The sequence below is a fragment of the Trematomus bernacchii genome, unplaced genomic scaffold (genome assembly GCF_902827165.1).
Source record: "Trematomus bernacchii unplaced genomic scaffold, fTreBer1.1, whole genome shotgun sequence".
Taxonomy (NCBI): domain Eukaryota; kingdom Metazoa; phylum Chordata; class Actinopteri; order Perciformes; family Nototheniidae; genus Trematomus; species Trematomus bernacchii.
In genome coordinates, this window is record NW_022987609.1 from 1,617,672 (window position 1) to 1,634,675 (window position 17,004).

At 41.3% G+C, this 17,004-nt stretch overlaps 2 protein-coding genes and 1 pseudogene across 2 annotated transcripts; all 3 read right to left on the reverse strand.

Moving 5' to 3' along the window:
- LOC117483408 overlaps positions 1-513 on the reverse strand; it is an 8,270-nt pseudogene extending 7,757 nt beyond the window's left edge.
- A 4,489-nt stretch (positions 514-5,002) lies between these two features.
- Positions 5,003-6,147, reverse strand: LOC117483540 (P2Y purinoceptor 1-like). The gene has a single exon (XM_034131908.1). The coding sequence runs from the start codon at positions 6,145-6,147 to the stop codon at positions 5,170-5,172; it is 978 nt and encodes a 325-aa protein (XP_033987799.1). The 3' UTR covers positions 5,003-5,169.
- Positions 6,148-13,720: 7,573 nt separating this feature from the next.
- On the reverse strand, positions 13,721-15,008 carry LOC117483531 (P2Y purinoceptor 1-like). Its single transcript, XM_034131897.1, has one exon. It carries the CDS (start codon positions 14,973-14,975, stop codon positions 13,980-13,982), a length of 996 nt encoding a protein of 331 aa, XP_033987788.1. The 5' UTR covers positions 14,976-15,008; the 3' UTR covers positions 13,721-13,979.
- Positions 15,009-17,004: the final 1,996 nt, after the last annotated feature.

The window sequence follows — 17,004 nt, forward strand, 5'->3', positions numbered from 1 at the left end:
TGTGATGAGGTCTTTGGATTAGCTCTCCTGGCACTGGATGTGATGAAAGGAGGTGGATGGGGAGGAGGCGGGCGGCAGCATGAAAACCTGAAATCATAGCTGACTGCAGGAGAGAGGAGAACCATTTTAAAGTTTGGCTGCAGCACGATGATTGGCTGCTGAGATTGAGGTGAATGTAATAGGTTAGCAGGAAGCCCGTGATGAGCTGATTATAAGCAGCTGCGGAGTGAATGTATACCAGTCTTCCTGAAAGAACTTGCGCTGAGCTTCATTTCAATCAGGAGAGACTTCATTTTGTTTAAAGAACATTTATTGACACATACCATATGATATATGTTAAGTCTTTGGCGATTAGACCCCGATCCTGAAATCGTATATCTAAAGGGGGAAAAGCAGCCGTGAGCATATACAGTAGGGAACCCCCAAAAAGGAGGAAAGTGGATGAAAGATTAAGATCGGACCACTTGACGAAGGATTTTACCTTACCAGGTGGCATGGATTCTGCTGAGACATGATTGAGGATTTAGACCGAGATGTATGCAGTGAGGTAGAAATGTATATAAATGATATAGATAAGGCGCCTGACTGCGGCCGGGTATGAACTAGGAAAAGAGAAACCCCCAACAAACGAATGATGAATGATGCAATGCAATGAATCATTACGATAATATCCGTGAGTGATATGATAGTAGTGCTGCACTGAATGTGGGCATGTACTTACCTTACATGATGCGACGAGTCTAAACTGGGAAGCAAGCAAGGGTTAGACAGGAATGTGTGGGGAGAGAGAAGGAAAATACGATAGGGTGAGCGGAGAGAGAAGGAAAATAGAATGGTGTGAGCTGCGCTCCCTGTGATACTGACTATTGCATGGAGCAAGACTTCTGATCGCTCAGGGAGTCTGCTGGCTATGGCAAGACTTCTGATCTCTCAGGCAGTCTGCTGGCTATGGCAAGACTTCTGATCTCTCAGGCAGTCTGCTGGCTATTGCAAGACTTCTGATCGCTCAGGCAGTCTGCTGGCTATTGCAATACTTCTGATCGCTCAGGCAGTCTGCTGGCTATGGCAAGACTTCTGATCTCTCAGGCAGTCTGCTGGCTATTGCAAGACTTCTGATCGCTCAGGCAGTCTGCTGGCTATTGCAATACTTCTGATAGCTGAGGCAGTCTGCTGGCTATTGCAAGACTTCTGATCGCTCAGGCAGTCTGCTGGCTATTGCAAGACTTCTGATCACTCAGGCAGTCTGCTGGCTATTGCAAGACTTCTGATCACTCAGGCAGTCTGCTGGCTATTGCAAGACTTCTGATCACTCAGGCAGTCTGCTGGCTATTGCAAGACTTCTGATCGCTCAGGCAGTCTGCTGGCTATTGCAAGACTTCTGATCTGATACTGTCATGTGTTTAATGCTTGTATGCTGCTCATGCTGCTCATGCTCTTTCTGCATATCATGTATTTATTTTTGCTATGTATATAAATGTCAGGTTCTTAAATGTTGTATGTGAGGGACTACGGATGGAAATTAGCTCGAAGCTAAAATCTGGCATGTTTACGTTTTAAAGCATTATTTGTTTTAAATGTTCATCAATATGCATGTCCCTCTTCAAATAAACGATTAAATGAAAGGAAATGAAATGATGGCTCAGGCAGTCTGCTGACTATTGCATGGAGCAAGACTTCTGATCGCTCAGGCAGTCTGCTGGGATAAGTGAGAGAGGCATAGCATGTGGTAAAACATTATCTGAGAAGGATGTGATACACCACCACCAGTTATATGCATAGCTTACCGTAGGAGTTTAAGAGTTTTTGATTAGCCAGTACGGTGCGGATATCAGGTCGGATAGGGCATGCGCGTGGTTACACGCATAAGGGCAGAATAAGCAATCATTATAAAAGAGAGAATGTACAGGACAGGGATACAATTAGATGAAACCGTTCTGGAGAAGTGCTGATTAATGAATAATGTAATGCAATGAAGGTATTCTGCAGATGATTAAAACGTGAGCTGAGTGAGTGACTCATTGCTGTGAGAGACATACGCTGCAAGACTACATTGAGCATGAGTTGTTTATATTGCATCCATTCCTTATGCTTGACGGAAAAGTGTGCACTGAGACATTAGCTGAGGTCTGCTATTGAAGTACCAGATAGAGGGGATCGTATGATCATAAAAGCAAGCACGGTTTGCACCACCACCAGTTATATGCATGAAAGTATGAAGGAGAACCTGTGCAGTCTTTCTTTCTTTTATATTTATTCATTTTTTTGAATATATAATTATTTTATCCGGACTGCCCCAAACCATAAAGGGGTACCGAGATACGAATCTGATGAGACACGGAGACGATCATGCCTAAACGTGCTGTGAACACGGATAAACGTCACTTATCTGCTGGTTGAATTTCCCGGGAGGGATTGAATGCGTCAACATCAATATATAAGAAAAACCATTGAACCACAAGCAGAATACATCATTTAATATTAAAGAATAATATAACCACATTGTGTTTTATTTGCATAGCAAACAAACTGTTAGTATTTCAATTAAATCTGTCCACCTATAGTTTTATCAGTGTTTTTTTTAATTCCCGGAGAACTTTGCTCACATGAGCTTGTTTTAACCAGTGATGGAGGAAGTATTCTTTCATATCACAGATGAACAAAATCTTTAAACTGGTTGTCCTAATATAATATAACACAAGACTAATGCAGGCCAATACATGAGTTGATTTTGGGCTGCACGACAGACACTAACTGGACAAGAAAGTAAATGAAATATTTCTCTTTTTTGCATGCAAGGTTTAAAAAAATAGATAAAGAAATCAGTAATAATGCTGTTCATTAAAAAACATGTAGTGCAACACAAAAGTTACATCTTTGGACATTTAATAAAGTGATACAGGCCTGAGTTGTAGCTTGGGAGCGTGGTGATGTTTAATACATAGCCGGTTAACCTTCTAGTGCAAGCTACCAAAATAAACACAAGTTTAATATTGGCTGGAAGTACTCACACGTCCATGTCATGTCACCTGAAACAGGGCCGGGGTAAGAGGCAGGATGCAGAGGATGGACGCTTCAGGAAAGACCAGCTGCAGCAGGCGGGAGACCTCCACTCCCTAGGGTCCAAAGAGTTTTTTGGTCCTCTTTGTCTCATGAATTCAAATGTCTCCTCAGTCACTTTAATTAACCAAAAGATCATTTATCTCTTACCAAGTTAGGTTTCTCTTATCCAACAACAATAGCTAACAACATTGGTGGAGTGTAACTAAATATATAGACTTAAATGATGATGATATACAATATTGAGATACTTGAACGTAGTATCTTAATTTTATGGTACTTTCAGTGGTGTAAAGTAACTATGAACATTTACTACTTTGTACTTCTATCCCACTACAATTCAGAGAAGTGTACATTTATTTTACTACATTTATAAAAGGTCTTTACTTTAGTTACTACGTTTTTTTTTTAATGAATATTTATATATGATCACAGATTCATTAAGCTCATTCAGTTTAGCTAACCAGTAGAATTGTACAGTTATTAAAGGTCCCATGTCATGCTTTTCCGGTTATTACCCGTCCCCTTGTGTGTTATGAAGGTTTTTATGCTAGCATGCTAACACGCTAATTACCTTTTTTTAAACCGCATAGCGTTGATACAGTATTGAAAAACACACTTATTTTTACCTTTTGACGATTGTAATAGATTCTCAATCATATCGTTTAATCTGCTTTGGCTGAAGTTTGCGATATATTCAGTTGTTCCGACATTAGCGATGTTTATCTGGGCAGTTTACCGGCTGCGGCCCAACGTCTACGTTGACCCCCTTCACAATGACAGGTGTTTGGGCTAAACGTTTAAAACAAAAACAAAAACCATGTCAAACGTTGGATTTCTGGTGAAAAATGGTACACCTCCTATACAGTAAATAGAGTAGTTTCTCAGTCCCAATATACATACAAGAATATTCTGGATTTATGTAGCCAACTTCTAAAAAAAGGTTTTGCATCCTTTCTTTATTTTAGTTAAGATTAACATTGAAAATATCAAGCTGTATATTGTGCAATTATTTATTATTTTTGGAAAATTCCATATATTTATAAAAACAAATGCCAACAATTTATTAATGAATTGAATGCTTATAGCACAATCTAAACTAAAACATTTGTTAAGACCTTGAAGTTATTAAAGTAATATAGTAACGGCCCGTCCCCACAGCAGCGTTAAAAAAATCTTGGAACGCTTCTGCCCATTCACTTTGAATGGGGTGACGTCACTTTGCCTCACTTTTCGCCGAACTGCATTGTGGGCAGGCGAGCGGAGATTTTCAGGATTTTCAGGATTCAAAGTTGAGCAATGTTCAACTTTTGAAGCTGAGGTGGAAGCGTCAGCCAATCAAATCCCGTGTATGCAAATCTGACAGTTCAAGCGCTAGCCAATCAAACCGCGTGTATGCTGGGAGAGACATACCGCAGGTCATTTCCTCATATTCCAAAAAATGGAGGAGAAATTAGCGGTAGGGAATCACCCGGTGCTTTATGACCAGTCCCTATTTACCTACCGGGATATAAACCGGAGGAGCCAGGCATGGAGGGAGGTGGCAGAGACAGTGGTAGGTTTTCGCCTGTTTGGGGAGTTTATATCCAGTTTACTTCGGGCTTTTTTGCTTCGTATGTCGGGGGCGGGAGATTCATGTGATTGGTTGTTGGTGCCTTGCTCGCAAAAAATCCCCAAGCTTCAGATACGCCCACCTCCAAGATTTTTTTAACGCTGCTGTGTGGACGGGCCGTAACACAAACTCTGGCTTTATCATGCAATAATGTGTTTGATATATTTGTTGTTGTGGTAAAGATTATCAGCATTTGTAGAGTATAACTTATTCTTGTATTTTTGATAATAACAAGGTTTAATGAATGTGGATATATTTTCAACCTAAAAACCTTTTCTGACAGAAAAATATATATCCTAGCCTTGATGATACACAAAGATATCCCTTAACATTTGAATTCACACACAGGAACCAAACAGCATTAAAATACCCCCATAATTAACTGGAAGTCACATTATACATTTGTTGTTATTTTTGGACTCAACAGACTATGAAAAAGACATGTAGACATATAAGTGAGACAGAGAAAAGCTGCATTCTGCTATTTGTCTTAAATCTTGTTAAACCTCAACTGTAGTCTGAGCTACAGGCACAGAGTTGGAGTTTGACAAACGGCGGAAGGTCTCACGAGCTTGCAGGATCAGCTGTCTGAGCTGAGCAGGAATATGTTCATCTCCATGGAGGTAAACCAGAGGGTTGAGAGCACTGTTCAGACACACAAGGCCACGACTTATCTGATGAGCAATGTAGACTCCATTGGACCACTCACAGCACAGCTTTTGATTTAACAAAACTCTTGACCAGAGGTTGAGGTTCTTCAACACATGATAGGGGATGTAACAAACCGAGAAAAGAAGAATCAAGATGAACAACAACCTTAAACTCCTCCGTTTCAGTACATTGTCAGTGGTGTTTGTGCGACAGAGCACAACAATCACATGTCCATAGCAGCCCAGAGCGATCAGGAATGGGATACAAAACCCAGTGAGAGTCCATCCAAGGCTGTACTTCAGGTAATCCTCGACGTAGGTCTCACTAGTGGTATCATAACATCCAAGCTTGTTTTCAAATGTTTTGCTGAAGAACATGTCTGGAAGACTTTGCATGCTCACTATCAGCCAAACCAAGACTGAGATCCCAACAGAGTGGAGGACAGTTATTCTTCCCATAACTCTCATTGGATGGACAATAGCCAGGTACCTGTACACACTTATACAAGTGAGGAACCCAATGCTGCCATACAAATTCAGGTTAAAGCAGAATCTTGTTATTTTGCAGAACACATCTCCAAAGATCCACTTACTGCTCATTAAGTAGTACACCACAAAAAATGGAAGTGTGAGCAGATACAAAATATCAGCAAGTCCGAGGTTGAGAACAAAGACATTGATGATCTTTAGTTTCTTCGAGTTGTGCAGCAAAGACTTCAATCCCCATCCATTAGCTACCAGACCAACGATGAAGACTAAGATGTAAACGGGTGGCAGAAATGTGTGTTCAAAGTTAAAGCTGACACGAGGACATGATTTGTTCATCATTCTGTCTCTCTTAAAGCAGTAAATACTCTAAAGCAAGTATGCTACTAATACTGAGGATGATTAAAGTAACTGACAATTTGTATTTCAAAGTGGTTTCCTGTGAGTTTTCTTAGAATCATGATTAAATGGAAAATCTTGCCGATCAAATAATAAAACCACACAGGATGCATGAAATTATATTTTTGCACTATCGTGACCTCATTTGTTATCTAGCATCATCACTATGACACAGTTACCAATGCTTTAGGTTATGATCAAGCCTTCTAAACTAATGGCATTACTATCAGCCTCAGCTAGTTTGTGTTTAATAAGCACATGTTTGCATGCTTACACTAAGATTTGTTAACATTTATCCCCAAGCATAGCTCTGCCCGAGTACAGCCTACAGAGACGCCACAGTTGGTCTGACTGTTATTTTTTTCTGGTTTGTAATCCCCATCTTTTAATTAGTTATACAATTCCGGTTTGCCTCCACCCATTAATCAACATAATGCAGCAGCCATCTCGTCCTGTCATGCGGGATTTGGTGGCAGACCAGTCATTAGTCAACCGTTTATGAAGCGTTTTTTGCAGGGTATCAGGAGACAGCGCCCAGTGGTGCATGTCTCCACCCCTCAATGGGAACTGCCATTGGTGCTCTAGGCTTTGGTTACAGAACCGTTTGAGCCTCTGGAGCTCTCCTCCCTGTAAGCGCTATCATTGAGAGAGAGAGAGAAGCAAAAAGAAACAGCTTTGCTGCTTGCTTTGACTTCTGCCAAGAGAGTATGCAAACTGACCGCTCTATCGGTGCACCCGAGTTGCCTTCTGGTTCGTGGTGACCATAGCAGGGCGACACTCAGACCGAACCCCTCCTCTGTTCCCAAGAACCTAAAAAGTTCTTCCAAGTCGAGGGTTATACAGCTAGACGGCTTTAGTCGTCCACCTACAGTATGCACGGCGGCATCTTGGTCTACGCCAGGCCCGTTCATAAGGTTTTATCTCTCGGACATGTCGGGCTCCTTTTCATCGTCTGTGCTTGCTGGGGCAACACAGGACTGGGGAAAGGGGGGGGGGGGCGGGCTGTGGGTCAGTAAGCTGTATCTGACCCCCTTGGACAAAATGCATTTATGTTTTTTCCATGCTCCTTAGGGACCTGGGAAACGTGGTGCGCAGTAAGCCCCATACAGGGCTGGAAGACTCTCCCCACTAAGGTCCGTGCACACTCTACACGAGGTAAGCGTGTGAGTGTGGAGGACATAGTACACTTACGTTTTTCCCATGCTCCTTAGGGACCTGGGAAACGTGGTGCGCAGTGTGTAGTCACTTGCGCTGGCACCTGCAGGGTGGAGCTATGGGCTTATTCAGACCAATTGGGCTCTACCCAGTCAAGTAAGCTGCGGCCCGACTTCTCCACGGTCACAACCGGGTGATAGGAAGTTGGGGTGCGGTGGCTGTTAACCAAAGGCCAGTCAGGGGCAGTGTGGTGGGTCGATGTTGTGGGGCGACAAGGCGTTTATCAATCGGGGATCCACCCACTGTACCTATAGAGTCCAGTAGAGGGCGGAGCCTGTGTGAGATAGAACAGTGGGTTACGTATTGTAACCCTAGGCACAGGCGGAGCCCTCTACCTAGGGGCCCTGTCTTTCCTATGCCGCTCGCTGAAGAGGGTGTAGGATGACAGTCAGGAGGTGTAGCTGCCTTATATACTGTGCGCCTGCGCGCGCATTCAGGTAGGCTCGCCCTGATTGGCCGGCTACGTTTATACAACTTCAGTGTGTGAACGCTCGCGTATAATTGATGAGAGTAGTACCCATAGAGTCCAGTAGAGGGCTCCGACTGTGCTTATAGAACTAGGGTTGCAATACGTAACCCACCGTTATTCTTCCCATAACTCAGATGGACAATAGCCAGGTACCCGTACACACTTATACAAGTGAGGAACCCAATGCTGCCATACAAATTCAGGTTGAAGCAGAATCTTGTTATCTTGCAAAACACATCTCTATAGATCCACTTACTGCCCATTAAGTAGTACACCACCAAAAATGGCAGTGTGAGCAGGTACAAAACATCAGCAAGTCCGAGGTTGAGAACAAAGACATTGATGTTCCCCAGTTTCTTCCAGTTGTGCAGCAAATACTTTAATCCCTATCCATTAGCAGACCAACGATGAAGACTAAGATGTAAACAGGAGGCAGAAATGTGCGTGTAAAGTCAAAGCTGACACGAGTACAAGAAGACTTATTCATTCTGTATTAAGAGAGCAAATCTTTGTCTCTGTAGATGATTTGGTTTATGAGCAATTTAAGACATCCTGACCTACGATCTGTTAAAAGAAGACTTTCTTTTAGATGCCCTACCTGGGGGGGGGGGGGGGGAATTTGTACGGCAAAGTACAATTTGGAAACTATATAATTTCCTTTTTGACGGGCATGCATAACACGGCAAAACACCGGAGCCTCGCTGCAGGGAAACGTTGGCGCTGTTCTGGGTTTGGTCTAATCTGTCAAAATGGCGGACTTTTAAAAAAAATCCGTCATAAACGGGAAATATTCGGTTAACGCGACCACTGGCATCACGTATGAGTTGGCCATTTGCAAACTCACCACAACTGTTTGTTATTCTTTCCACTCTATGACAGGTGGGAGGATGTGGTACAGAAAATACCTGTCTATGCTGCCCCAGAACGCCTCGTTGGAGATTTTTATTTTTCCATTTTTTTCTTCCTGAGTATAGTGACGTAACGCCGACCAAATGGACCAATTGTTCCAAATGGACCAATCCGCAGAGCACCAACAAGAGCTCATTAAAAAAGTGAAAAGAGTACTAAAGTATTTATCTATCTATCTAAAGACACACTACTATTGGTGTGCACTTGCAGAGAGCAGATGCTACTTTGATGTTGGGTTGAATGCATCAGAGCTCTAAAACATTCCAGAAGTTTGTAAAATCATATCCAGATGGTGTTTGCTACAAAGAAGCATAACAGTCAGAACAGGGGGGGAAATGGGCGGAGGGTTAGAGGGGACCTACGCATGGTTGCATTTGTTTGGATAAACAGGCAGCAAAAAGGTTAAGTCAGGATCATGCAGTTATACATTTACTCATTGTTAAACTCGGACAGTGGATTCTTCATGGTCTGAGGTAGAAGGCTGAGGTGGGGAGCTATTTTATTAAGAAATTGTGCATTTCTGCATGTGTAATTAATTTTTATCTTAAGTTTGTACAAAGGAATTTCTTCACACTCAAGCTCATTACTGTACATTAACAGGCCTTTTTGCTTCAACATACTTCTGCTACTTAGAAAAATCTCCCTTGTGTAAAGAGGTTAAACACAAATGTGAACGTATTTTCAAAGCTTTCATGCCCCAGTTCACATTGTATTTAATCTCAAAGTGAGGCATTGAAGCTCAGTCTATAATCTAGGCCGTGGTTAACCATGTCCTGTGTGCTGCATTTCACAATGAGATGTCGTTTTTGTGGACACCACAATGCATGCTACAGTATGTTGGCTTTCATTTTTAGGATAATAACTTTTGCATTGAATATCATGCTGTGCTCACTTTTAATAATTTACAAAAATACCTCATGCTAAGATGATACAGGGCACTGATGTTTACTTTAAAGGTTAAGGGTCACAAGGATTTTGACTTGGTTAATTGGCGCTAAAGGTTACATAACAGTTCCAGGAGAAAACTCAGAAAAGGACAATGACCAGAATGTGGCAGATTGAGACAGATTGAGAAAAGACATACTGTTTGGCCAAAGACTGATCATAAACACAATAAACATAGATTCAATTCAAAACATGTTTGTAGATGGGGAGTATAAAAAATATAATAAAGACGGGTCTCATCAGACATTTGAAAGCATTCAGGTTTAAAAGAGGAACTGCATTATTGCTTACATAGCATGCCTATCATTTTTTAGGCTAAAAAAAAGACAGACAATATATTAAAAGATCTTCTCCTATTTGTCTGGGAGATTGAATGTATAATAAATTATGTATGCAAACAATGTTAACAATAAAGGTGTAACTCAATTACAAATTAAAACAAAATGGCATGAAATCCACAAAACCAGCCTGAAAAAAAGGAAAACCAAGGTTAATCAAGCTTATTAACCAATTGTATTATACTCACATTTGTCAGGTGTACAGAAACCACTCTAAAGAAATGCTGCGTTGCTCCATGTCTTCCTAGCTGGATGGTACATTTGTTGTTGAGAAGTTAATGTTCAAAATATAGGATGACAATTTAGCAGTTTGATCACAGCATGAACTGCAAATCTGTTCAGTAAAGTTTCTTTGTCTCCTATACAGTGATGGGGTCATATCCAGCCCTGGCGTTCATCCTGCTGTTTTCAGCGACGCCCACCAAAATCACCGAAGACCAGCCTACGTCAACCACCTCCCCCCCTGGCAGCATGTCCTTTACCCCCGCCCTTCCACAACGCCCACCAAAATCACCGAAGCAGAGACGCGCACCATCTCCCCCGTCTTCATCACCGTGCCTACGTCAACCACCTCCCCTCCCTTCAAGAAAGCATCTGCAGTCTCCGAAGCCTAATAAGGATATGTGTGTACAAAACGCAACAAACTCTTACTGATATGTGCTGGGTCCAGGCTCAAGGGCGTATGGCACTCTCAACTCTTTCCAGGACATGCCGGGGCCCTGCCTGCCAGTAGCTTTGCCGATATTTGTGTTGATAGGTAATAGATTAAGAGCGGTCAATCAGCTTAGAAACAGGAAGTGCTCAAACGTTTGTGTGAGGTTATCAAATTTAGCAGTGATTCCATGTCAGCCACAGCTTGTCACAAAAAGTCTTACTGATAGTGTATTTAACAAACTTAAACTAGCTTTATTAAATGTCAGGTCTTTGGCAGGAAAAACATTTTTAATCAATGATTTCATCACTGAGCACAATCTCGATTTTATGTTTTTAACGGAAACTTGGATTGAACAAAATAACAGTGCAACTGTTCTTATCGAATCAACCCCTCCCAACTTTAGTTTTATGAGTCAGGAAAGAATGCATAAGAAAGGAGGTGGAGTTGCTATTTTGTTCAATGATTCCCTTCAATGCAGGAAGACATCTTATGGGGACTTTGCTTCTTTTGAATATGTGGCCCTTCAGCTGAAATGCTCCTCTCGAGCTCTGTTCCTAAATATCTATAGACCACCCAAATACTGTGCAAGCTTTTTTGATGACTTTATCTTGGGGCCTCTTCTCTTTAACATCTACATGCTACCACTGGCTCAGATAATGAAAAACAACTAAATAAGTTACCATAGCTATGCGGATGACACACAAATTTACGTAACAATTTCACCAGGAGACTATGCTCCAATTCAAACACTGAGTAAGTGCATTGAACAAATCAATGACTGGATGTGTCAGAACTTTCTCCAATTAAACAAAGATAAAACTGAGGTAATGGTTTTTGGAGCCAAGGCAGAACGTATAAAAGTTAGCGCTGAGCTTCAGTCTGCAATGTTCAAAACAACAGATAAAGCCAGAAATCTAGGTGTAGTCATGGACTCTGACCTGAGTTTCAACAGTCACATTAAAACAGTTACTAAATCAGCCTACTATCACCTAAAGAACATATCTAGGATTAAAAGACTAATGTCACAGCAGGATTTGGAAAAACTTGTCCATGCTTTTATCTTCAGTAGACTGGACTACTGTAATGGTGTCTTTACAGGTCTCACTAAAAAATCTATTAGAAAGCTGCAGCTGATTCAGAACGCTGCTGCTCGAGTCCTCACTAACACTAAGAAAGTGGATCACATCACTCCTGTTCTGAAGTCCTTACACTGGCTTCCTGTGTGTCAAAGAATAGATTTCAAAATATTGTTGCTGGTTTATAAAGCATTGAATGGTTTAGGCCCAAAATACATTTCTGACCTCCTGCTACATTATGAACCATCCAGAACTCTCAGGTCTTCAGGGACTGGTCAGCTTTCTGTCCCCAGAGTCAGAACTAAACATGGAGAAGCAGCGTTCAGTTATTATGCTCCAAATATCTGGAACAAACTCCCAGAAACCTGCAGGTCCGCTGCAACTCTTACTACTTTTAAATCCAGGCTGAAGACTTTTCTTTTTGCCGCTGCTTTTAATTGAACTATTCACATCTTAAACTGCACTGTAACTTTTATCCATGTATTTTTTCTTTTAATGTTTATTTTATTATCTTTTCTTTTTAATGACTGATTTTAAATGCCATTTTTGCCATGTCTTCCATTTTTGTAAAGCACTTTGAATTGCCTTGTGTTGAAAGGTGCTATATAAATAAACTTGCCTTGCCTTGCCTTGCCTTCAGCGACCCTGCCTTCCAGTTGTGATGGTGGAAAAGTGCTGGTTTATCCGGTAGATGGGAGCCACTGGCTAAACATGAAAATCCTGTTGGAGGCACTTCATTCAAAGGGCCATCAGATCACGGTTATTCGTTCCTCCACCAGCTGGTATGTTTCAGAATTCTCCCAACATTACACCTCCATCACTGTCATCAAATAAACAAATGACAGTGGTGCGGCAGTTTGTAGCTGGATATACTAACATTGCATTGATGCTGGACTTATTTAACAACCAAACTTGTTGTCAGTTTTGTACAGTTAGAAAGCATTAGCCTATTGCATACTGGAAGCAGAATCAAACCATTTAACCGATATTTCTGACCTTAAATAACGGTTGAACTGGGCAAGCAAGACTGTAGCTCTGTGTTACACAGTGTAGCCAGTAAAGTCACGGTCTGCAATGCGTGTCACGCTCGCACACACAAGTAAATATATATGCACGTTCATTCTCACAATCAGACACGCGTCAGACACAAGACGCGCGTACACAATGATGTACATATATTTATCAGAATCAGAATTAAAAAAAAAAAAAAAATGTAATAATATTTTTTTATTTTTTATAATGGGACACAGGGTTCGGTCCGGATTGATTTGCAGTTCGGTCCGGATCCGGACCTTGGTCCGGAGTTTGAGAAGCCCTGGTGTAGCCTATGACCCAAAACTAACTTATTAACCACTGTAAACCAGCGCCGATTAAATCCTTTATCTACTTTATAACTGCGGTACATAGATCCCTAACATCAGTTATTAGTCCCGACTCTAGTTACTGTCAATCCTGTTTCAAAGTATTAGGTGGATATTTACATTACATAGCATTTATATAGCTGATGCTTTTTGCATTCGACCATGTGAGTACAACCACAGAAAATGCACAAATAATTTAAGTACATCAACTTCATCAGTTACACTAATGTAATGCAAGTGCTTCATTTATAGACAGAAAGAAAGGTATATCTAGACAGATATTTTTGCGACATATTTTATTTCTCTAACATGTTCCTGTTTAAGCAAATATACACACACATAACAAATGGTACTGGGCTTCCCTGCACCCAACTACAGTATTACATTACATTACATGTTACTTGTTAGACCCTTTTATCCAAAGCGACTTACATGCTCAATACTGTGGACAATCCCCACAGGAGCAATTTGAGGTGAAGTGTCTTGCCCAGGGACACAACGACATGCTGACTGCAGTGGGGTTTGAACCTGTGACCCCCTGATCCGAACACCTACGGACAATCCACTATGCCACACGCCTCCTTATTAAATCATTATACTTTAGCTCCACAGCCTTGCTCTAAAGAATACAGTGAAACGTAATAGGCTGTGGTTAATCTTCAGTTCCTGTTTTTTAAGCACATTTGTCAGCATGTTGAAACTGCGTCATGTTTTACAAAAACATAAAGAAATTCAATTATTTAGCAGGCAACATCATTCATCTTGTAGTCAATGCATACAACTAGAAAAGTGGCACTCAGCAATTTGTCAATGTAAAGATATTATTTCCTCATCTGCAGTTTGTGCGACACGCACAGTGTTGGAGTTTGACAAACGGCTGAACGTCTCACGAGCTCGCAGGATCAGCTGTCTGAGCTGAGCAGGAATATTTTCCTCTCCATGGAGGTAAACCAGAGGGTTGAGAGCACTGTTCAGACACACAAGGCCACGACTTATCTGATGAGCAATGTAGACTCCATCAAACCATTTACGGCATTTTCTCTGTTTGGACAGTACTCTTGACCAGAGGTTGAGGTTCTTCAAAACATGATAGGGGATGTAACAAACGGAGTAAAGAAGAATCAAGATGAACAACAACTTCAAGCATCTCTGTTTCAGTACCTTGTCAGTGGTGTTTGCGCGACAGAGCACAACAATCACATGTCCATAGCAGCCCAGAGCGATCAGGAATGGGATACAAAACCCAGTGAGAGTCCATCCAAGGCTGTACTTCAGGTAATCCTCAACGTCGATCTTACCGGTGGTTTCATAACATTTCCCAGTCTTGTTTCGAAACGTTTTGCTGAAGAACATGTCTGGAAGACTTTGAATGCTCACCAACAGCCAAACCAAGACTGAGATCCCAACAGAGTGGAGGACAGTTATTCTTCCCATAACTCTCATCGGATGGACAATAGCCAGGTACCTGTACACACTTATGCAAGTGAGGAACCCAATGCTGCCATACAAATTCAGGTTGAAGCAGAATCGTGTTATCTTGCAAAGCACATCTCCAAAGATCCATTTACTCCCCATAAAGTAGTACACCATCAAAAGTGGGAGTGTGAGCAGATACAAAACATCAGCGAGTCCGAGGTTGAGAACAAAGACATTGATGTTTCCCAGTTTCTTCCACTTCTGAAGCAAAGATTTCAAACCCCATCCATTAGCTAGCAGACCAACGATGAAGACTAAGATGTAAACAGGAGGCAGAAATGTGTGTGTAAAGTTAAAGCTGACACGAGTACAAGAAGACTTATTCATTCTGTATTAAGAGAGCGTTACAACAAATCTTTGTCTCTGAAGATGATTTGGCTTATGAGCAATTTAAGAAAACCTGACCTACATGTACGATCTGTTCAAAGAAGACTTCCTTTTTTATGCTCTGCTGTCACGGCTAGATAAAAGTGAGATCAAAGTAAAGATATGTCAGCATCACGTATGATTTGTCATTTTGCGAACTCACCACAACTGTTTGCAAAACATTGCCCAGTTTGAGGCCGGATATGCACAGCATTTGAAACTGAAGGACGATGCTATTCCTAGTTTGTTTGGACCGTTTGGAGCAGGGGAAGATTCGGGTACACAACCTGTAAGTTTGCATTGTTATTTGTGTATTTATCAAACAAGGTATCTACCACGACTGTTTAAATGTGTAAACGTGTGTCGGACTGCTAGCGTTTCCATATATCAACTCTAATATCAGCAGATGGCCTTACATACATGTATCTCATAGCAGGAGAATGTCTGCATTCACACACGAAATACTCATAGACAGTATACTCCGGGTGGTTTACCGTATGGTCAGTACATTATAGTTGGCGTTCCTGGCGTGTATGCTACCAAGCTATCGTTCATAGCGTGTATGCTACATATCTAAACAACTAGGCTACCTCAAGCTAACTGTGTTGATTAGATAGATAGATTAGATAGATACAACTACTACTAACAAATCTAAAACAACTAAGTTTCTCTAATATTTTGTGATTTGCATTTGATTTCGTCCAGCCAGATCAGGAAACTCCTGGCGTATCTGGCGGACAACACACACACGGGATGACCCACTCTGATGCCTCGTCCTAAAAAGCCCCGGCAGCCGCTTACAAAGCTGCGACAGGCAAGATGCCGAAAACGCCTATAAGGGGAGGAATGGATGATATACAGTGTATATATGTATATTTACGTATGTTCATTTTGTACATTTCTAAAAATAAAGTTTGATGGAAATACTTAGTAGGCCTATCCTTTCTTCCCTGAATTATTTGCTCCTATAACATATCATTCATATATAGCAAACCATGATTTGATTTCTCATCAAACAGTAGTAGTTTATTACAGGTAAAAATAACTTACTCTTCAATAACAACAGTTGTAGGTACAGTTCAGTTAGTTAGCGTATAAAATATACGGCTGTACCGACGCCATTATAAGACTGATGTTCCGAGAGCGAGCTGAAAAAAGCACTGTTAGACATGGGCGGAGCCTCTCTGGTGGTTGACTAATCAGAACAGAGTGGCCGAGCTGACCAATCAGAGCACACTAGGCTCACAGGGAGGGGGGGGCAAGAGCTCCAATGAGTCGTTTAGTGGAGAAAGTGAATACTGCTGAATACACATACTTTACAGAGATGCTGTATGCGAAACCAATGTGAGTTTGGAAAATTGCACAGTATAAATCTATTTTAGTATACCTCAACAATGTAATTATGATCAGTGGAAATGGCCATGACATGGGCCCTTTAAGACATGTAGAAGCAGTTTGGGTGATGCAGGTTTGCTTCGTAATTTAAACAAATTAAAATAAAGGTAAAAGTCTCCCTCTAATGGTAGAGCTCCTACTAAAAACAAGAATTTACCAAGCCTTCTTAAACAGACTTGCAGATTCAGGGAAATGTTTTTCAATTGAAATGTTTATTAAGGTACAAAGCAGAATTATACTTAATTGGAAAATGTAACTTTATGTGTACTTAAAGGTGGGGTAGGAAAGTTTGAGAAACCGGCTCGAGATACACTTTTTGTTATATTCCATGGAATGCTCCTAACATCCCGATAGCAATGAATATCTTAAGTGCTTTGACAAAAAATCCATAAAAAAATGTCATCTGTGGAAGCCGTAGTACTGTAAAAAGCACGACCAATCATTTTAGCCGGCCCGGCTAAAATAACTGGATGGCCTACCTGCCTGTCAGCCTTCCATCTGTGCACAAACTTATCTCGTGCCCTCATTGGTCATGTTCGCGTTTGTGTGTGTTGGAGGAGGGGCTCTGTAAGGAAGTGGCAGATTTTTTCCGGCT